General features: G+C 34.2%; 1 protein-coding gene across 1 annotated transcript in view; it reads left to right on the forward strand.

Moving 5' to 3' along the window:
- Positions 1-4,748, forward strand: part of LOC111051618 (vang-like protein 2) — a 43,142-nt gene extending 38,394 nt beyond the window's left edge. Inside the window, exon 9 of the mRNA XM_039433470.1 lies at positions 2,472-4,748. Coding sequence (XP_039289404.1) covers positions 2,472-2,690 — 219 coding nt within the window. The 3' untranslated portion in view covers positions 2,691-4,748. The remainder of the gene's footprint in view (positions 1-2,471) is intronic.
- The last annotated feature ends 19,730 nt before the right edge of the window (positions 4,749-24,478 follow it).

The following is a 24,478-nucleotide window of genomic DNA, read 5'->3' on the forward strand; positions in this document are numbered from 1 at the left end:
TTTGGAAGGCCAATTTTCTGACTCCAGCTGTTTAAAGTCTAGAACTTAGCTGAATCCCGAGCTCGGAAACCGGCCCTTAGAAGTCGTGTTCTATAGTAGCTGCACCAGGAGATGAAATTAAACGAAAATGTAAGGCACAATTCACACTGAAGTCACGTGGCGGTGGCATGGCACTGACTTCTATAACATGCATACAAAAGTGGCATGGTGAAGCGCCACTCCAGTTTGCATTGGACCATATGTTTATATAGGATTGGCGTGTTGAAGCGCCATTCCAGTTTGCATTGGACCATATGTTTATATAGGAGTGGCGTGTTGAAGCGCCACTCCAGTTTACATTGGATCATAAAGGTGCGTACAGACTTTCGCTCTGCTCCGCAACCGAACGTCACTCGAGCAGAGCGATTGATGATCGACCGGGGAGCAAGAGTGGACCGCGAGAAGAGCTAACATCTCCCGTAACGTTCATGATCGGTGCGACTGCAGATCAGGGGCGGAACGATTGCAGAGCGATGGCGGAACGAGGGCGGAGCTTGCGCGGAGCGGGTTGGAGGCGCGTATATCTGTACGCAGCTTTAGAGTGGCGTGGGAGTCAGTGCCACGTCACCGCCACGTGACTTCAGTGTGAATTCGGCCTTATTCTTTATTAAGGTGTAATATTCCTAAAGTAGGGTTTACATTAGTCAAGTCTCCTTGGAGTCATTTTTTCTAACGAATGTGTAAAATGGGTGATTTTGACAACTGAAGTCAAGTTTACTTGAATTAAAGTTTCCATTACCTCACAAGTATATTATTATAAAGTAAAAAATCTAATAATTAGATTAGATTAGAGTAATTATTACTCTCAAAGTTTTCTTCCTACTTTTTATACTTTTCTTGCATTTGTTTCTATACATTCTCAATTGATTGACAACTTCGGGGCAATTCAATTGCGGCGATTGGGGGCAGATTGACAATTTTCGAGGTGATTTACAGCATTTAATTGGGATTTTCGTTTAATAATAATTATTCATTAATTAGCATTTGAACAAATGCAACTCCTAATGTATTTCCATCTGTAAACTGTTTTTATTTCAAGATTAATTTGATTTTTACTTCATAATTATATACTTTAGAGGTTATGAAAAAATTGAATTCAAGCTAACTTGGCATCAAGTTTGCAAAAATTGTTCATTCTACTCAAACGCTCTTCAAGTTTTCTTAAAGTCAAAAAATCTTGACTTCAAGGAAACTTGACTTATAACTCCAGTATTGGAATTGCACCATAGAAGTAATTACGACTTGGAGGGTGAAATTCACTTCATCAAGATGTCAGTTGATCATCAAGAATCAGCACGGGTAGACAACTTCAGTACGTCAAGTTTTCAGTTTGTCAAGTACCTGTTGCTTTCAGAGAGTCCAGTGGATACAATAGCATACATTTAATTGTAAAATTATCCAAAATTTCTAAATAACAGGGGCACCTTGCCGTTTAAAACCCTATTTCGGGCTATGTCTGTTGTTCTATCCCGATCATATCCAAATGTCTAAGCAATACAGGCAGGGGAAGGGTACGGAAGGAGGTTGGTAGAAGATTGAAAAATTTATCCCCACTACTGGAAAACTGAAAGAGATTTAGTAAGTCTGCATCTAGGTACGTGAAGATCACCACTGGCCCTAGTCGGATAATATTGTGAGTTTCACTGGCAACCGTCAATATATTTTCGCCACACTGCACAGAAAGCAGCTGTTTTCCAATCCCTACCCTACGTAGATCTGAAAGACATTGTTTGCAGACGACTCTCGTCTGACGTCAGAACAGGTTTCTTTCCGGCCCAGGCCGGAAAGAATACCCTTTCCAGCCGCTAACATGAAACTAAGAAAGGTGATCAAAAAACAGCTGATCAAAAAAATTTCATTATTTGTGTTCATTATTCAATAATTAAAACATTTATAATAATATCATCTTATTGTCATTTGAAAGAATAAAAAAGTATAAACTCAACCTCCCACATAATTGAACATCATCTTTTAGGTTATTTAGACAAATCAGAATAAAAAATAAAAATACTTGGACAATTTCCTGACATTCAGATTACCTCAGATTTGCTAGAGCTATCACCTTCCACTTCTGCTTTCGGAAGTGCTTAGTAAACAACTATTCTCATATATATATTGTTTATTTTTGTGTGTGGCGAAAAATAGCATTCGTACCACGGGCAAAAATGTTCTTCCGGCTCTCAATTTTTTCTAGTCCTCGGCCTACGGCCTCGGACTTGAAAACCGATTTCGAGCCGGAAAAGTCTCATTTTCGACCCCAGGTGCGAAATATACTATTTCCCTCAATTTTATCTCCTTCAAACACTGATACAAGAATTCATTGAAAACTGTTAATATTGAATTTTCCTTGAATAGCAGTTTACAATGAATCTGCATTACTTAATATTCTGACTGCTTCATTAGTGAAGAATAAATATTGTGTTTGTTTGTAGAACGAAAAGGAGCGCGTACCTGTGCAGACGTGGTCGCTGGTGTGCGGCGAGCTGCTGTCGCGCCCGCTGCGCCCCGGCTGCTCGTTCCAGCTGCGACAGAAGGACGTGTCGCTGCTCTGCCAGGTGGTCGCACTGCCCCACCTCAACCTCACCGAGGAGGTCATCGACCCCACCAGCAACCGGTTTGTTCTACGGTTGAACTCGGAGACGTCCGTTTGACGGCCGCCAAGGGGTGGGGGGTAGGCTAGTGAGTGAGTAATTGTTGGTTCGAGTGGTCGAGGGTCTGGTTCAAAGAAAATTTACAAGTCCTGTTCTATAGTAGCTGCACCAGGAGATAAAATTAAGAATCAAATTAATCTTGAGATAAAAACAGTTGTCAATCAATATTGAGAATGTGTAGAAACAAATGCAAGAAAAGCTCCTGTTGCTTTTAGAGAGTTCAGTGGATATAATAGCATACATTTAATTCTAAAATTATCCAAAATTTCTAAATAACAGGGGCGCCTTGTCGTTTAAAACTCCAAAATTCTGAAATCGAATTGTATGCACGGCTAAGGCAAGCATTTTTTTTTGTTGAATCTAAGACTTGTAAATTTCTTTGAAACTAATCCTTGTCTATCTGAAAACAGTGGGCCCTCTAGCAATTAAAGGATAAAAGCAGTACAGCAGATTACGGTTGAGAGGTTATAAACAGTACAGTGTTAATCCAGCAATGTGTCTTAGTGAGGTTTTAAGAGTTTTTTTTGTATTGACATTCAATCGATGGCGAGGCATCATTTTTATTTGATTTGACGGAATTTATTCAATTTCAATTTTATGACAATAGCATAATTGAATTCATTATTGACTTCAGTGAACTACTGAAAAATTAGCATTCCATAATTATCATACTCGTTAATTGAAAAGTTAATTTTTATTTTTGTAAATTTTTACCTACTATAGTAGGTAGCTTACTACTATTATTATTCCTTAGCGATACAGCTCATTCAAAGCCTTGACCTCCTTCAAGAAGCCTCTCCATTCGTCTCTATTGGCAGCCGTACGTCTCCGTCTCCATCCCCTGATACCCAGTTTATTTTTCATGTTATTCGGTCCCAATCAGATGCTTTTTTACTTTCCTTGCCCTATTACCATAGGTAAGGAAAGTATTGCTTTCCAAAAAAAATTAAGGTACACCAATTTCTAAATTTTTGTGATCGTGTACATAACACCCAACAATTTATTACTGTATACTTTCCACAGTTAGTATTTCCATTGTTTAATTATTGGTTATAATGATTACAAATCATTCCTACATAATGCCTCGTCATCGTTGAATAGGAAATTATGTGCAAACCAAAGCTGATGTAAGCTATGAAGATTTAGTAAGATGTTCGGTTTGGATTTATAATTGGAACATACTAGATAATATAATATTCAATATTAATATATTATTATAGTAATACTTTTCCTATATTTGTCAAATCAACAATAAGTTACATTACCCTGATTATATAGGGTGATTCAAAAAGGGCTTTACAACTTTGAAATTTCATATAAATCTTATTAAACAAGGTACAGAGCTGGTTTTGATGTTGTTTTAAAGGAAAACACTTCAAGTTTTTTTCCTTGAACTAAAGATGTTCTATGTGACTTCCCTGCAGACATCCAATCGATAGTCGATTATCGAATCGATAGTCGATTATCGAATCGATAGTCGATTATCGAATCGATATTTCTTTCCAGACACGCACTAGCATTTCAGGTGTAACTTGCTCAACAGCAGCGCAAATCCTTGCTCTAAGCTCAGGTAGAGTGGCTGGTAAAGAAGGTACGTACAGTACACCATATCTTTTATGAAATCCCACAAGAAAAAATCCAGCGGTGTTAGGTCTGGGGAACGAGGTGGCCATGCAATTGGCGCATCACGGCCAATCCACTGATTTGGAAAGCGGTAATTAAGAAAATCCCGGACGTCAGTCAGATACTGTGGTGATGCGCCATCTTGCATAAAGAAAAAATTTCGTTCACAGTCATCCTCATCGATCTGTGGTATCAGAAATTTTTGCAACATATCAAGGTACACTATGCCGTTGTTGCTGTATCTCTTGGAAAAAAGGCCCGTACACTTTCCTCTTAGTCAACGCACAAAAAAACGTTCACTTTATGGCTATCACACACATGTTGCAGTGTGTCACTGGACCAGGCAATAGCGGACTTAAAACTTGAAGTGTTTTCCTTTTAAACAACACAAAAACCAGCTCTGTACCTTGTTTGATAAGATTTTATGAATTTTCGAAGTTGTAAATTTCTTTGAAACTAATCCTTGTCTATCTGAAAACAGTGGGCCCTCTAGCAATTAAAGGATAAAAGCAGTACAGCAGATTACGGTTGAGAGGTTATAAACAGTACAGTGTTAATCCAGCAATGTGTCTTAGTGAGGTTTTAAGAGTTTTTTTTGTATTGACATTCAATCGATGGCGAGGCATCATTTTTATTTGATTTGACGGAATTTATTCAATTTCAATTTTATGACAATAGCATAATTGAATTCATTATTGACTTCAGTGAACTACTGAAAAATTAGCATTCCATAATTATCATACTCGTTAATTGAAAAGTTAATTTTATTTTTGTAAATTTTTACCTACTATAGTAGGTAGCTTACTACTATTATTATTCCTTAGCGATACAGCTCATTCAAAGCCTTGACCTCCTTCAAGAAGCCTCTCCATTCGTCTCTATTGGCAGCCGTACGTCTCCGTCTCCATCCCCTGATACCCAGTTTATTTTTCATGTTATTCGGTCCCAATCAGATGCTTTTTTACTTTCCTTGCCCTATTACCATAGGTAAGGAAAGTATTGCTTTCCAAAAAAAATTAAGGTACACCAATTTCTAAATTTTTGTGATCGTGTACATAACACCCAACAATTATTACTGTATACTTTCCACAGTTAGTATTTCCATTGTTTAATTATTGGTTATAATGATTACAAATCATTCCTACATAAAATGCCTCGTCATCGTTGAATAGGAAATTATGTGCAAACCAAAGCTGATGTAAGCTATGAAGATTTAGTAAGATGTTCGGTTTGGATTTATAATTGGAACATACTAGATAATACAATATTCAATATTAATATATTATTATAGTAATACTTTTCCTATATTTGTCAAATCAACAATAAGTTACATTACCCTGATTATATAGGGTGATTCAAAAAGGGCTTTACAACTTTGAAATTTCATATAAATCTTATTAAACAAGGTACAGAGCTGGTTTTGATGTTGTTTTAAAGGAAAACACTTCAAGTTTTTTTCCTTGAACTAAAGATGTTCTATGTGACTTCCCTGCAGACATCCAATCGATAGTCGATTATCGAATCGATAGTCGATTATCGAATCGATAGTCGATTATCGAATCGATATTTCTTTCCAGACACGCACTAGCATTTCAGGTGTAACTTGCTCAACAGCAGCGCAAATCCTTGCTCTAAGCTCAGGTAGAGTGGCTGGTAAAGAAGGTACGTACAGTACACCATATCTTTTATGAAATCCCACAAGAAAAAATCCAGCGGTGTTAGGTCTGGGGAACGAGGTGGCCATGCAATTGGCGCATCACGGCCAATCCACTGATTTGGAAAGCGGTAATTAAGAAAATCCCGGACGTCAGTCAGATACTGTGGTGATGCGCCATCTTGCATAAAGAAAAAATTTCGTTCACAGTCATCCTCATCGATCTGTGGTATCAGAAATTTTTGCAACATATCAAGGTACACTATGCCGTTGTTGCTGTATCTCTTGGAAAAAAGGCCCGTACACTTTCCTCTTAGTCAACGCACAAAAAAACGTTCACTTTATGGCTATCACACACATGTTGCAGTGTGTCACTGGACCAGGCAATAGCGGACTTAAAACTTGAAGTGTTTTCCTTTTAAACAACACAAAAACCAGCTCTGTACCTTGTTTGATAAGATTTTTATGAATTTTCGAAGTTGTAAAGCCCTTTTTGAATCACCCGCTATATTTGTACTAGATAATAATGAGTGAGTGTGCCCTTGAACAATATTACAATAATTAATTGCTGTAAGTAACTGGTAAGTTGATAATATCACATGTTTATTCTGAACTGTGATAATGTATTCAAAGTATTTTTTGACTTGTGCTAGATGTCTTGATTGACACTCATTGTCAGTTTGTTAAAAATTATATTAATAGTGCTTTAAACCAAACCTATAATTAATAGTTGTATTACAATAGTTTGATTACTGTATCATTATGCTGTTTAATAATATCTGTGTAAATTGAATTTGATACTGTGTCTTACTAATGTATTTTTGTATCATTTGAGGTGATACTGTATCATATTTTTACTGTTTTACGTATCCTACTGCAGGATACTAATGTATTTTTGTATCATTTGAGGTGATACTGTATCATATTTATACTGTTTCACGTATCCTACTGCAGGATACTTATGTATTTTTGTATCATTTGAGGTGATACTGTATCATATTTATACTGTTTTACGTATCCTACTGCAGGATACTAATGTTTTTCACCCAGAATGTCCCCCAACACGTTTTTCTAGATAATTCTGAACATCTTACAAAATCTTCTGATATTTATTCAATGAAATATTATTTAGTTTTAATCAATTATTTAATGTAACTTGAAACAAAGTTTCATAGGGGTGTTGGAGACGATGTGTATTATTTTTTATGAGAATTATTTATTGTTCGTTTACTAGTATTTTATTGGGTTTAGTGAATTGTATGTACGATTTGATTAGTTGTGTTTTTGAGAGCCGAAAGAATAAGTAATTCAATTTTAGTGTAGAATTTATAATCAAAACATCCTTCGTTAATTGGAAGGTTTTGCCAGTAAATGTATATAATCATTGTAAATAGTAGATGTATGTTTGAAGACAGATAATTCACTGTTTTAATTGCCATTGAAATAATAATTTATTTATGAGTTGAAAAAACTTCTGAAAAATTTGTTGATTTCTTCAATCAGCCATAGACAAGATTTTAACAGCTTTATTATTCATTCTCTAATCAGGGTCTATTATAATCTTGAACTAATGTCATTTTTCTATAGGGCTACTTTTGAATATAGATAAAAATAGAAAATCTAAATACCTTTTTAAAAATTTTTAAAAAGGATACTCAGATATCTATTTTTATTTACATCTTGAACTATCATTCATAATTTTAATTCATGTGCAAACTATTAGAAATAACGTATCAAATATTTTAAATAGATTATTTGAAGGTCCATGGCATCTTGAAAAAATATTCTATCGTAGTTGATTGCATTGTAATCTTATAGTTTTGAGGTCCACGTTATAATGGCAGTGTTTGATTAGCAATGGTATTGCTATCCTTGTCTATCGTTCAACAAAGCGGATAGCGCTATCTCTTCCTCGCTTTGCTCTGTTGCCAGATCGTCTTTTAAAAATGTAGAATTAATAATTGACAAAATATTTCATCTTGAATATGTAAATTCATTATGAAATTATTGAAAAATATAAATTCTTGCTTAATAAAATATGATTGATTATTTTAAATGAGAATGAACAGTTAATATTACATCAATAAACCTGTATCAGCTACCGTCTATAGAAGGCATTGACAGGACAGCTATCTCTTTTTCGCTTTATCAAATAGTCTTTTAACAATGTAGAATTAATAATATAACAAGATATTTCATCTTAATTATGAAAATTCATTATCATATTATTGAAAAATATAATTGATTAATTCCATAGCTAATCAAATATAAAATAGAAAATATTGAAAAATATAGTTTCTTGCTTTACAAAATATAATTGATCACTTTAAACGAGAATGAACAGTTAATATTTATTACATCAATAAACCTGTATCAGCTACCTTTTATTGAAGGCATTGACAAGACTGCTTCGGATCGGCAACGTTGTTCTCCTATCTTTCTCCACTGCCATTATAATGTGGACCTCACTATAGAATTTCTCTTCTTTTTGAATCTTCGCCTACTTTTATTTATTTGAAAGGTCTTTCAAATTATTATCTTAGTTTTCATCAAGTTTGTTATTGAATACAAGAAGTAGTACTTATTCTTGTAAAGAATGGAATTTGTAACAGAAGTTGAAAGTAAGACCTCTGCATGCTATAAAATATTGTGCTTTACGACTCTGAACGTCATTTTGTCTATTGAAATATCACAATAATATAATAATAATGTTCCCTTCTATCTCTAAGAAGACTCGAGCTAGATTTTAGAGTGCTGCTTTAATTTTTTATCAATAACAAACTATGTGTTGATGCCATATTTTAGACTTTACTGTAGTAGATATTGCTATTTCAATAGGTACTTTATTTCTATAAATATTCAGATAGAATATTGTTTTGCCAATAAAAAAATTATAGAAATCTTGATAAAGCCAGTTTGTAAACTTTAAAGCCATGAGAACTATACTCTGTACAAAATTACTTCTTACTTGTAATGGACATGCGCAGCAGAGAAAGCATACAGCGGGAGGGATACAAGGGTGCGATGTTGCCGTTTTGAAGCGGCCAGCGTTCTCCAACTTCTAGTGACTGTTCATGTGCTTATGCTGCACAGTCGAAGTTTACTGTCTGAAAGCAGTCAGACGACTGACAAATTGGCAACTGCGCTTCTACTGCGCTTCCAACTTCCAGTGACTGTTCATGTGCTCATGCTACACATGCGAAGTTTACTCTCTGAAAGCAGTCAGACGACTGACAAATTGGCAACTGCGCTTCTACTATGACTCTATTAATCACTGTAATTGGCTGATCTCCCTCTATTTCTCTGCGCCGCATATCCCTCCAAGTCTGAAGTAATTTCGTATGGATTATAACATTGGATTCATATACTTTTGGAGACATTATTTATCATGCTTCTCATATGTCGAGGTGTTTCTATTATTGTGTTTTTTATGCTCCATAATTCGTGCTAAACGTCCAATAATGTGTTCTTTCCTTTTCACTTTAATTGCAAATATTTTTATTATAATATTGTACTGTTTGAGCAGTTTCTATAATTTTGAATGTAGTTGTTATATTTTTACATTCCTTTAGTTCTAGTAACCAATGCACAATCTTCATATTATTGGTTGGTTAACAGCAAAGACCTTGAAGAGATATAGACCCACAATGCCTATGCCTTCCCAATGATAGCTCTTACTTGAAATCGAAGGCCGCCATTGGGGTATTTTAGCACTAGATATTATATCTATATATTAGTAATATTATAGATTACAAAGGAATTGGTATGTTATAATCTTATAGGTTGCCCCCTCAATGGCCGATTTCAATTCAAAGTACGACACTAGCGCTGCATGTGAGTCTATGCATCTTTAAGGTCTTTGGTTAAAAGTATTGATACGTCGTAATTGAATCGATGCAACAATGGTCGATATTTTGCAATCAAATTTATAAATTGTCTATACGCACATTCGAACTTGCTCTATTGTGGATCTCTTATTTAAATCTGATTTATTAGGATATTATGGACTGGTTTCTAGGACATTTATTAAATCTAATGTCCCAAATTGGTTTCATAAGTTTTCTAGAAACGGTGTCTTGTGCTACTATCAATAATTCCTATTTTCTATACTTATTCTATAACTTTCTCGGCCAATAGTGCCATAATTAATTACATCACATGTATTCAATGAAACTTTAATCGACTTTAAGCCCAGTCCAGCTTTAAATTAGTGATTATTTTTAACGATTTATTACTTTTTTTATAAAGTTTTACAAATGTTTACTTATTTTATTCAAGAATTTACTTTTGTATTTTCTTTTTTAAGGCTGTGCAAAGGCTAAAAAATAAACTTTTTACTGGTGATATTTTTCTAAGTTTTTCTATTTGTATATATCATCAAGCTATCAAAATGAAAAAGTTTTCTCAGGAAACCTTTTATTTTCGATCATTACTTTTTGAGATATGAGCGACTGAAGCTTGAATTTTTGAGACAGAACTTTTCAAATTCGGTACGATATAAATCCATGAGATTTAGAGGATGGATTCTTCATGGTATTGTTGATCTAGTAAAACAGAAATTTTCTGAAAATATCAATTTTTGGAAAAGTTATTCAAATTACCAAAAATTACTCAACCAAAAGTTATCTTTGGTTATTTTTAGTAAATTGAATAACTATCTTAAAAATTGATATTTTCAGAAAATTTTTGTTTTACTAGATCAACAATACCATGAAGAATCTATCCTCTAAATCTCATGGATTTATCTCTTACCGAATTTGAAATGTTCTGTCCCAAAAATTTAAACTTTAGGCGCTCATATCTCAAAAAGTAATGTTTTCCTGAGAAAACTTTTTCATTTTGATAGCTTGATGATATACAAATCTAAAAACTTTGAAAAATATCACGAATAAAAAGTTTTTTTTAGCCTTTGCATAGCCTTAACTCTTGATGGTTGTGAAACGCATTTTGTTTGTGGTCTTCTTATTTAATAATTTATGTATTGATTTATCATTGATTATTACATCTATTCAAGTTTATCTATCCTTGATATATTTATGTAATGCAATCGAGCACATCACTCACAATATTTATTACAGCTCAAAGGCTGCCGAGTAATCAGCCAATTTTAAACAGTATTTTATTTTAATTGTGTATTCTTGTAAGTTAGTCAGTGATTATAAATAATAATAGTGAATTGTCATTGTTTTAATGAAATTTTGGGTATTAGTTATAAAGTTCAGTAATTAATTTCGTTATGAGTAAGGAAAATAATTATACTTTTACTGCAATGCAGTTAATTGAATAGAAATGAGAATTCAGTGAAGATTGACAAATTCAAATCATTAATTGAAATGCCATTTTTCTCGATAATGTATACTACTGTTCAGTATTGTACAATACTGTATCATTGTAACACTTTTAACAGAATTGTGCCTCTATCATGGGATGGATATTAGAAATCTATGTTTGCAATAATTCAAGTTAAATACTGTTGGAAAATAAATTAAAACTGTTTATTTTTTGAATATTACTGTACAATATGCATCGTATTTATGTGAATAATGACATCAACTATGTTATTAAAACAGTAAGGCCCGGTTGCACGAAAACCGGTTAAATTTCAACCGTGATTAAATTCACGAGAGCCAATCAGAGAATGAATTTATGATAAGACGGCTTCTCGTTGGATTAATCACGATTAAATTTAAACCGGATTTTGTGCAACCGGCACTAAATTGATCAAACTTTATCTGGTATTTCAATTATTGTACATATCAAAATTACTCGTCAAGATTTTGTAATCGGGTTTGAAATATTATGTCATGTGATTGAGAAAATATTTTTGCTTGTTGAATGTGACACTGTACAAATAAATCATGATCAATGAATAAATAATATATTATTCTGATGTTTGGATTCATGTAGCTGATATTTTACCTGACCTATTTTACTCTCATTTTTTTACTAATATGCAAATTTTGTTTGGAGCTCCATAGTAGCTAGGGGCTATTTGGCCTAGACATTTATCAGGTCAAGCTCTATTATTAGTGCATATTTCAGCCAAATCTGAGATACCTGCTTTCAGTTTTTCTCAAACAAAAAATTAAGGACTTTTTGTCCTTAAGGACAACTTTTTGTCCTAAGGAAAACTCTGAAAGGATGGTTGGATTTGTTTGATTTTGGTACCAAATGATGATAGATCTTGAAAATACAAAGTCTTGCATTTGATGACATTGAAAATAAACACATATAATCAATCAACTGAAACAAACACACATATATTTAATGTGTGTGTAAGCAATAATCAGCTTCGGCTACCTCTTGCTAAGTTCTAACTCCCTGTTACATTTTTCTAAAATACAAATGAGCTCAGTAGTCACAAAAATCCTGAGATATTTGAATTTCCCGCTCAAATAGTAATCATGAGAAATTTGAATTTCCCGCTCAAATAGTATATAAATCATGGAAATTTGAATTTCCCGCTCAAATAGTATAAATCATGAGAAATTTGAATTTCCCGCTCAAATAGTATAAATCATGAGAAATTTGAATTTCCCGCTCAAATAGTAGCTCATTTGCATATTAGAAATGACCAGATTTCTACCAGGGCATCAGAAACATAGAAGAGGTACACAAACTATAGCAGTGTTGCGGGTTGCCTATGCTTGCATTGGAAGGCGTTGCAAAAAACCTGCTACCTCTTCAAGTGTTCTGAATCCCTGGTACAAATTTAAATCCAACTAAAATACTACCAGGGCAACAGAAACATGCAGGAGGTACGGACTGATTTGAGCGGGAAATTCAAATTTCTCAGGATTTTTGTGACTACTGAGCTCATTTGTATTGGATGAGAATTAGAACAGCACAGCAGAAAAATGCAACAGGTACCGTAAACCGGGGTGAAGTCGGACACTTTTTCAGGTTTTTTAAATATTTAAGTGGTTTATATTAAAATGATCATTTTCATACTTGGAATATAAAATCTACTGTTCTTCCCGGTGCTTTCTATCCCATTTTCATATTTGTACACCAACCCGTTTTTTTTTTTTAAATCCCAAATTGTGTCCGGATTCACCCCATGGGTTGGGGTGAAGTCGGACACAGGTTGTTTTGCATTTATTTCCGAATTCTGATGACACTAGGGGCTATTTCGGACACATATTTTCGTTTAAAAAAAAACAGAAAACCCTTTAAAAATAATTAGAAGCATTTATCCATAAAATTCACTATTGAAATTTACTATAATGCAAAATCAATAATGCAAAAAATCAAAAATACAATCAGATAATATGAAGGAATGAATTGAACACAATCAGATAATATTAGTATACATTCTTAATATTTACAAAGTCTTCTAGTCCAGGGAACATGAACTTTTCTCTACGCAGTTTTTTGGGTTTCAGTTTTGTTATGATTGATCCCAGTGACACAGTTTCAATGTCTGGGATATCAGGAAAACTGAAAGTAATCTCCTTTTTTCCATCCTTCTTTCTTAAAAATCGAATTTCATATTCAGTGTTCTCTGTATCAAGGATGTTTTCGATTCTTCCAACATAAACTTTGTCCCGGTTATCTTCTTGTGTCACGAATTTAACAAGGACGAAGTCACCTTCAGCCTTGTGCTCATCAGGGATGTTGACCAGCTCTTCATGGGAGGTGCCAGCATCACTTTCTTCAGACTCAGATGCAAAGATTCCTTCCTCTTCAGCCATAACAGTTTGCAGGACGTTATTGTCGGTGTCATTATTCAAACATGTTGTTGTGATGCTCTGCCCTGGATGGACAGTCACGCGTTTCCCACGACTTTTAGGAGTGTCACCTTTTCGTGTCTCCTCCAACTTTTCTCTTAGAGCATCGCACCAATTTGGTGAAGTATCATCTGCTTGCTTAGGTAGCTTCTTGAGCACCTCCTCTTTGTCTAATGGGATTAGACCAGTAGCCCTAAATCCAGCAATGATGTTCGCTCGAAGTTTGTCCCCCATGGATTCTATAGCTTCACGCAAAAGTCTGGGGAACACAGATTTTTGCACAGCACCTCTGTTCCTCTTCTTCCACTCTCCTAATGTGCTACGCCAGGCAGCTTTCATGCTTCTGAAAACTGCAACATCCAACGGCTGGAATAAGTGGGTAGAATTTGGCGGAAAGAAAACAAAATCAATGCCATTCAGCTTACACAGTCTTATAACCTCAGCTGAGAAGTGACTGGCTAGGTTGTCACCAATCAACAACTTTCTCCCCACTTTGTCACGAAAATAGACGAGGGCCACCGTGATGAACCATTCCTCGAACAGGCGCATGTCAAACCACCCACTCTTGCTACATCCATATCTCATTCCTGGGAGACCACCCTCTATCCAGGTGGGGTACAAAAATTGAGATTTGTACACAGTGAATGGTGGCAGTAGATCACCCCTCCCATTTACTGCCATCATAACACTAGTGGAGCTTTTAGAGTGGTCCATTATTCTTTCTGGACGGCGGCAGCCTCGACGCACAATTACTTTTTGGATCCGGGGTCATCGGAAAAATTTGTTTCATCGAAGTTCACCCAATTTTCAGGTGGAATTGCAGCACTTCCTTCAGGCTCAAGAGTTTTGTCTAAGTGTTCAAAATAGCTTTTTACTGCCTCAGCATCAACTGCTGCTCTGCACCTCTTGATGTTCTCCGCGAACCTATTGGTCAGTTGGGGGTGTCTTTTTAAAAAATTCCAAGTCCAATCCTCTCCAGGCCTATTGTCTTTGAAACGCTTCACTACCCTACCCTCCCGGTTCAGAAAAGACTGCACAACATCTTTCACGTCTGCAGCGTGTAGTGGGTAACCCCACTCTGCACATACAAGGAGTCCATCCATCAAACATTGTTCATCATTGTTTGACAAAACAGGTTGTCCCCCCGGTTTACGATGCATTTGTCCTGAACGGCTTCTTTTCAGATAATGTGATAGCGTAGACCTTGGGACCCCATGTTTCTCTGCAGCTTTACGTATCGTTAGTAATCCAGTCTTCACCTCTCTTACAGCTTTTAGAAGTGATTCTTCACTATATTTCTTGTGGCCAGTTGGCCCAAGGACTGGCTTATATTTCCTTGTCATGTTGAAAACCCTTAAAAAAAAGAATTTTGTCAATGCCTGAACTACACAATATTGACATGTTGTACTCCACAAAAATATTTTTGCCCCCCCCCCATTTTAAAAAGTAGGTCACGGTACGCCTCCGTACCACTAAGCTAATAATAATGAAACATTACACTGTAACTCATTTTATCTAAACATAAAATAATGAAAAAGTTCACAATATTGGCATGTTGTACCCCCTTCAAGAAAAAGTTATTCTACTCCCCCCCTCCCAACAATAAAAGTTGATCACAGTACACCTCTGTACCGACATGCATAGAATAGGTAATAAAAATGTAGGTACACAATAATGCATTAGCTAAACATAAAATAATGAAAAACTACACAATATTGGCATGTTGTACACCCCTTCACTCATAAAACATTTTGCACCCCCCCCCCCCCCAAAAAAAAGTTTGTCACAATACCGTATCTGTACCGCAATGCATAGAATAATGAAAATTACGTTTGTTTTGACATTTAAACTTTAAACACCATTTTACAACCATTCTTGGCATGTCCGAATTCGCCCCTGAAAAGTGTGACTTTTCAGTATTTATTATATAAAAAATACTAAAAAGTCGAAAACATAGAATGTGAAAGTTTGGTTATGTAGCTGAGAATATGTATTATCGAAGAAAAATAAGTGCAAGCTTCAACTTACTTTGATATCGATGATTTGTGGAGGTTTTGATCAATATAAATGTAAATCAATATTTTTGGCACTTCAAATTTCTATTTATTCACTCGAAATATCACGTGTGTTGGTTCTTAAAACATGTAAACAACATTCAACAGCTTACTGCCTTCTCGAGTCACCACTTTTTGAGGTTATATCGAGTGTCTAATGCCTCCAAATTCAAAATCAGTAGACGCGGGTAGCTCTGTCCGACTTCGCCACAGTAGTCCGAATTCACCCCGGTTTACGGTAACGAATTCATTTTTCATGAATCCAAAAATTAATTAAAATCGCTCAAACTCTCAGCAATGATTTGACGAGAGAAACAATATAATGTCATCAAATTGGCGAAATTCCTTACCATTAATTAGATATGGCCGTTTGAAAATTTGCAAATTTCATGTTTGAAGCCGCATAACTCATCCTCTAGTTGGGGGTGCCAAATTTGGCTCCGACATTTCTCAGTTCAAGCTTCCATCTATGGTGCAAATTTCAGCCGAATCCGAGATACTTCTTTATTTCTCTCACTGTTTGCACGTTGGATTGATTGTCATTGATTTGTGAAGAATAAAAATCGCTCAAACTTCGTGATCTTATGCTCTTTGATGCGAGAAACACGAATCTGGAATCCGATTTGCAAAATTCCTAACCGTTCATTAGATATGGCCGTTTGAAAATTTGCAAATTTTATGTTTAAAGCCGCATAACTCATCCTGTATAGCTGGGGGTGCCAAACTTCGACATTTCTCAGAAAGCTTCTTCATCTTTTAGGTCTGTTCGACCTTTAAAAGATTACATGATTTGAGTTCAAACCGGCGTGAGCCAGGTTGGTTTCTATCTATTTTAATTTATGGTTTATTAGTACGAAAGGACTTTAATTTCATTTTTCAACTTTCATTTGATTTTAACACTTTCTGAATAGTGTTGGATGAAATTAACTGGAAATACTACCAGGGCAGCAGAAACATGCAAGAGGTAATGAATTCATTTTTCATGAAATCCATTAATGTTTTCCATAGAATTTTTCATGGATTTTCAAAAAAATGGTCAAAAATTAACTCTTAGGAATGTTAGTACTTGACTAGAGGAAGAATACATCAGTGTTAAGGGTATCTATGCTTGTATTGCAAGGAGCTAACAATGACTTTGAAAGAATTTCAGGTGACATAAATACTATGATAAACAACTGACTAATTCTTTATTCTTCATCAATATCACTACATACAATCTTTGACTGCCGAAAATTATTTAATATAAAAATTCTGTACAGTGTATTTTAAGAATTACATTATTTATTACAATTTCAGTCTGTTTTGTGAATATCATCTCATTACAAAACCCTAGTACAGAAACTATAAAGAAAATTGACTTGGTAAGTCCACATATTCCACTTAGAAAGGTAATAGATAGTATTTGAATGTTTTGAAAGGTAATAACATAAGTTTCATAGTTGAAAATATTATTTCAATTAATGATAAATTAAGGTACAGTGATTGAAAGTTGAGTGATAGCTCAAAAATTAGAAAAATATATTCGAATTTGCATCAAATGCCCTATAATACAGAGTTGTGCAGAGGAAATGCATGTTTTTCGAACAGCCAGTACTCGTCAACGGGAGAGGGTATTGCCCTGGAACGAATGTTGGCAGACGACCCATACTATGCCATTTCAGTTGCTATGAGCGTTGGGACGTACAACATCGTGTGTTCGCTGTTGAGCAGTTTTTTTTAGAAACAATGAATCTGTAGTCACTGTGCAACGCTTTTTCGTCATTATTTTAGAGTTGAGGGTCGAGGTGCAATGCCCGATCGAAATACTGTACTCCAATGGGTTGCAGCGTTTAGGAGTACTAGTTCTGTGATGATATGAAACCACCTGGTCTTTCCCGTTCAGTTCATACTCCAGAAAATGTAGACCAAGTCGATCGTCTAGGACTAGTAACAACTGCCTTTCTGACTCGGTCTACACTTTCCGGGGAACGGGGAAGACCAGGTGGTTTCTTTTTCATCACAGAACTAGTACTAAATACTCATTGTATTTATTTGTTTTTATTAAGTACTAGTACTCATTGTTTCTAAAAAAAAAACGCTTAACAGCGAACACACGATGTTGTACGTTCCAACGCTCATAGCAACTGAAATGGAATAGTATGGGTCGTCTGCCAACATTCGTTCCAGGGCAATACCCTCTCCCGTTGACGAGTACTGGCTGTTCGAAAAACATGCGTTTCCTCTGCACAATTCTGTATAAGGCAACACAAGTTCATAATTAAGAACAATGTTTGAAAAAGATACAGCTTTGTAAAAGAACAAATACATGGAAAAGATGTTTGAAGAGATAAAAAAAACTCCATAAAATAATAATATTATTACTTGGTTTAAAATTTCAATCTATAAACTACATTACACAATTTCTAAAACTCCTAATATAGAATAAATTTTTCAGTCACAATTAAAAAATTAACAGCACCAGTAACAAAAGCTCCATTACAGATAACGATTTATCAAGCCATACGAATTTATTTACTTAATAAACATAAAATATCAACTTTTAAATAATAGAATAATAGATTTTTGATAAATAATGATCACAATGAAAGAGTTATATTGCAAAGTTTTAAATAATTTTCGATCTAGTCCTAGGAAAAATGCCTCAGTAAATACATTGGATTGGAGAACATATTTATGAAATATTATAGATTTTAAGATTAAAGGTTTTATATTTTATATTAAACTACACCGTGGTATAATAAACTATATTGGTGTATAATAAACTATATTATACACCATGGTATTGTTATAACCGTGAATCAATAATTCAAATTGAATTTTTTATAAAGTTTTATAAGTTAAAGAAACAAGATAGCCTATTAGTACAGGAATTCAATAGTAAGCTGGGTTTACACCAAAGTTATTAACAAAATGTTAATAACTTTGGTGTTAACGCAGCTTCAGATCTTGAAATGAAAGCCAAATATTAATTCATGGAAAAATGATAACTTACAAACATGTTAAGTGATGTGATTAATATTAAACACACTCGAAAACAATATTAAATTCCGAATTCACATTTTCATTGGTGAATATTCTAATAGCTGTCTCTCCTTAAATTATTCTAATGATTTATGAATAAATGAGTTTATATGAATACATTTAGTGAGGTCCACGTTATAATGAAAGTGGAGAAAGATGGGAGAAAAACGTTGCCGATCCTCTGTCTTGTCAATGCCTTCTATACACGGTAGCTGATACAGGTTTATTGATGCAATATTAACGGTTCATTCTCGTTTAAAATAATCAATTATACTTTATTAAGCAAGAAAATATTATTTTTCAATAATTTCATAATTAAGATGAAAAATATTTTGTTGATTAATTATAGATTCTACATTGTTAAAAGACGATCTGGCAACAGAGCAAAGCAAGAAAGAGATAGCGCTATTCTTTATTGTTGAATGATAGACAAGGATAGCAATACCATTTGCTAATCAAACACTGCCATTATAACGTGGACATCACTATAATAGAGGTGGAATACCTATACTTGAATTACAGTTTTATTTATTTATTACAACTTACAGTTTATTTCATTGAATTACAACAAAATATTATTGCTTTATAAAAATATATATTGTGCACAAAATGTCAAAAACATTGAGCTGTATTGAAAGACAGTATTATTTCTACAGGATCGACTTATATTTTCACAAAACATAATGACTATTATACCAAAATACCTCTAAGATTCATAAAAATCGGCATTTTGTGGATAAAGCTATCTATTATCATAGAGAAACAATAGCGTAAGTAGATATCCCATAGTATAGGGAATTTATGTCGCAACTTTTACTGTTATCTCAAGCCGATTTACTGTCGATTATTGTAAACTATTACTGTTTTGTTGGGGTGAGAGTGTATGAACGGCACAATTTCAGAGACTACCAGCGTCACACAGCTGCATAGGAAAGAACTACGTGAACTATCGGCTCGGGATAACAGAAAAAGTTGCGACATAAACGCCCTATACCATGGGATATCTACCTATGCTATCGTTTCTCTATGCTATTATAGACCGGAGAAGTACCTGCTTCAGTGAAATAGGAAAGAACTACGTGAACTATCGGCTCGGGATAACAGAAAAAGTTGCGACATAAACGCCCTATACCATGGGATATCTACTTATGCTATCGTTTCTTTATGCTATTATAGACCGGAGAAGTACCTGCTTCAGTGAAATAGGAAAGAACTACGTGAACTATCGGCTCGGTATAACAGAAAAAGTTGCGACATAAACGCCCTATACCATGGGATATCTACTATGCTATCGTTTCTCTATGCTATTATAGACCGGAGAAGTACCTGCTTCAGTGAAATAGGAAAGAACTACGTGAACTATCGGCTCGGGATAACAGAAAAAGTTGCGACATAAACGCCCTATACCATGGGATATCTACTTATGCTATCGTTTCTTTATGCTATTATAGACCAGAGAAGTACCTGCTTCAGTGAAATAGGAAAGAACTACGTGAACTATCGGCTCGGTATAACAGAAAAAGTTGCGACATAAACGCCCTATACCATGGGATATCTACCTATGCTATCGTTTCTCTATGCTATTATAGACCGGAGAAGTACCTGCTTCAGTGAAATAGGAAAGAACTACGTGAACTATCGGCTCGGGATAACAGAAAAAGTTGCGACATAAACGCCCTATACCATGGGATATCTACTTATGCTATCGTTTCTTTATGCTATTATAGACCGGAGAAGTACCTGCTTCAGTGAAATAGGAAAGAACTACGTGAACTATCGGCTCGGTATAACAGAAAAAGTTGCGACATAAACGCCCTATACCATGGGATATCTACTTACGCCATTGTTTCTCTATGCTATTATAGAGCGGAGAAGTACCTAATTCTTAAGAGTTTGCTTCAGTGAATTTCATTTGGATAACACTAGACTTCCCATTAAACTCACGATGACAGTTTTAAGTGGATTTTACTTTACCTACATAAATTATTCAATTTTTTGTTTTTAAAAACAGTGTAAGTTTCTCTACTATTTTTGAAATATTTGAAAATATGGTCAGAACCGTATTTCGAAAAACAGAATTCAACCAGTATTCAATTGGTCACAGTACAAATTGTTTGAAAGTAACCTAATTTCGAAATTTCAGCAGCTCATAAACAAATTTCAACAGTCTTTTTTCTTTAGGGCTACTCTTGAATGCAAATAAAAATAGAAATCTAAGAACCCTCTTAATATTGTATTCACAACATGTTTCGGCTATTGATGCCATTATATTTTTAAAAAGGGTACCTGGATTTCTATTTTCGAGTAGCCCTCAAGAAAAAAAAATACAAATTTCAACAGCTTTGAACAGTTTAAAATTTCATATAACTTATTGGTCGGCTGAGAGAGTAAACTGGCTAACTTCATTTCAAAACAAATTAGAGGAGCAAAAACTTAATAATATAAAAGCTACTCTAAATTAAACTATAGTGAGGTCCACGTTATAATGACAGTATTTGATCAACATTGGTTTTGCTATCCTTGTCTATCATTCGACAAAGCCGGTGGTACTATCCTTTTTTAGGTCCGCAGCGATGCCAATTCTGTTTTTGACAGTGTAGAAATATAATTAATTAATGAAGAGAATCGGCATCGCTATTCTTCTATCTTTATTCACTGCCATTATAACGTGGACCTCACTATAGGATTTTGTTTCAATATTTCTTTGATAGTTTACGTAGCACAAGGACCCCAATTCCTTTATTACGACATCTAAGGCCCGGTTGCACAAAAGCCAGTTAAATTTTAACCGTAATTCAGAGAAGGCCTTTTTGATAAAACGGCTTCTCTGATTGGTTCTCGTGAATTAATCACAATTGAAATTTAACCGGCTTTTGTGCAACCGGCACTAAGACTGATGGTGAACACAGCTCTCTAATTTGATGTTAATTAATCATCTAACTGATTTTTAGTGAGATTCACCTTATAAAGTCAGCACCTGATTAACATTGGTGTTGCTATCCTTGTCTATCATTCCACAAATCAGATAGCTCTATCCTTTTCTACCACCGCACTGTTGCCAAATTATTGTTTATTGGCTATGACGAATAACCAAATTTTAATATAGCCTACCAGAGATGAACTACCAAAATATTCTATCCCAATAATTTAAATTAATTGTAAAATCATGAAACGATATATTAATCGATTTTATGCATTAAGATAATACTATTATTACAAGTTTTGAATATTATTATCTTGGTGGATAAAATGTAATATTGAGATATAATTGATCATTAACCATAATAAACAATAATCTATTGTCTATGAATGAATAGTGATAGCTCAAGAGTTCTATTGTTTAGTATAGTTCTATATTTTGTTGTTTGTTTTAGTAAGTATATTATATCATTTCTTGAATTGTATAAACTTTATTGCTCAAGATTCTATGTAACTGCTTTGAATTGTATTCAGAAGGAAAAAATAAATTGAATTGAATTGAATTGAATAAATAATATCATTTCAGATATGCCTGGTTTGGATGGCTTGAATCACAGCAATCTACAATAAGAGGCGGTGGAAGAGAATTGACAACCATGGTGTCTTACCATTTCCACAGAGTTTATAAGGTGAATTTCACAATAGCATCATGACAGCTCTTACATCTGACGTTCAATCAATGTATGTCTGGTTTGGATGGCTTGAATCACAGCAATCTACGGCGGTGGAAAAAGAGAATCGACAACCATGGTGTCTTATCATTTCCACAGAGTTTATAAGGTGAATTTTACTATAGCATCATGGCAGTTCTTACATCTGACGTTCAATCAATCAATAATTCAACAAATCTACTATTTTAAATATGTTTGATAGCCATTTATAGATGAGTTCAATGTCATATTTTGACTTAAATGAATTAAGATCTGATCCCATCTGACAACTTAGTATCAATATACTTATCACATCTTGATAATTTTTAAGAAATCCTCCAATTTAATTAAACTATGCTTGATAGCCATATATAGTTCACGTTGCATCTATGTCACATCTGAATTATGATCTGATCCCATCTGACAAATGCCAAGTGTTTCAAATAGAATGACCCAATTTTAAACAGTTATATTTATTTAAAAAAATGATGCACACAAACCAATTTTACATCAAATCACTCACAGAAGTATCAAGTTTATGATGATGTATTATAAGTGTTCTATGTGCCCTCCTTTTGAGGCTCGGACGACATCTAGACGGTAGCCAAATTCATCCCAGACTGTTCGCAAGATGTCCTCTCGGACTGTAGCTACTGCATCATTATTTTTTCAAATGGTGAACACAAACCAATTTCACATCAAATGACTCACAGAAGTATCAAGTTTATGATCATGTATTATAAGTGTTCTATGTGCCCCTCCTCCTTTTGAGGCTCGGACGACATCTAGACAGTAGCCAAATTTATCCCAGACTGTTCGCAAGATGTCTTCTTGGACTGTAGCTAGTGCATCAGTTATCCTGGTTTTTAGATTCTCATATCAAGTGCCGTAGAAGTTGATCGTCATAATGTTTGTATATGGGAAACCGAAACCCCTCATGAATAATAATGACTGTCCCTGCTCTTATATATATATATATATATATATATATATATTATATATATATATATATATATATATATTTATTTATTTATTTATTTATTACGTATCTATCTTTGCCTTCAAATACAAGACAAATTGGACAACAGGGTCAAAAATCCATAGTCATAACACAAGATCCAGAGGTGCGTTGAGAATTGAGCTACACAGAACGACCTTTTACAAATCTAGCTCACAGCTCACAGCATATGGGTAACAAAGTATTTAATTCGTTGCCGAACCACTTGAAAGAGGCTCAAACACTGACAGTTCTCAGGACAAGACTGAAAATCTGGTTGATAGCCCAGTGTCCCTATAGTTGGCAATCCCTAATAAACTGATTAGAGAAAAACAAAATAAGACTGAGAAAAATGTATTAAGAATCTATCGTGTTACTTTAGAGTGCAATGTTAATGTTTCCAGATTTTATTGTTTCTATATAAGTATGAGTTGTAACTGACATATTATTTATAAGTTTTCAAATATTATTTTTTCACAATTTTAAAAATTCATCTAGTCTTACTTTGTAAATGAATGTTAAAATTTGAATGTATGTGACTATTTATTTATTTATTTATTTATAAGGTTAGCAAAAAATACAAGAATCGGAAAAGAAAAAACAGGCTATTGCCTAAAACTTCTTCAATTTCCTAATTTAGTTTTAAATTGTCCAAATATTGTAGGTTATGTCCATTCAAATTTCTACACCAAATCACAATCTAAAATATAAATTAGAATAAAACAAACAATTTTAAATTTAGATGGATTAATAATAAAAGTTTCTTAAAAACATGAAACAAACTATAAATTCACAAAATAAAGAATAAAAACACTTAAATTTTGAGCTCGAAAATATCACATTTTGTCTATGCTTACCATTGTTTAGCCATGACAAGTAATAAATTGAATTGAATTGAAAACAGTGGGGAATGAACGATATTCGCCTAAAGTGAACGTTTTATTTGCGGTTTCACAAACCAAGTTGTATGGACCCTTATTTTTTGAGGAAAACACAGTGAATGGTGCATCTCTGGCATTGATACGAAATTGGCTATTTCCTCAACTAATTGCTGACTCGGACAACTTTATCTTGAAAATC

The sequence above is a fragment of the Nilaparvata lugens genome, chromosome 7, assembly GCF_014356525.2.
Source record: "Nilaparvata lugens isolate BPH chromosome 7, ASM1435652v1, whole genome shotgun sequence".
NCBI lineage: Eukaryota > Metazoa > Arthropoda > Insecta > Hemiptera > Delphacidae > Nilaparvata > Nilaparvata lugens.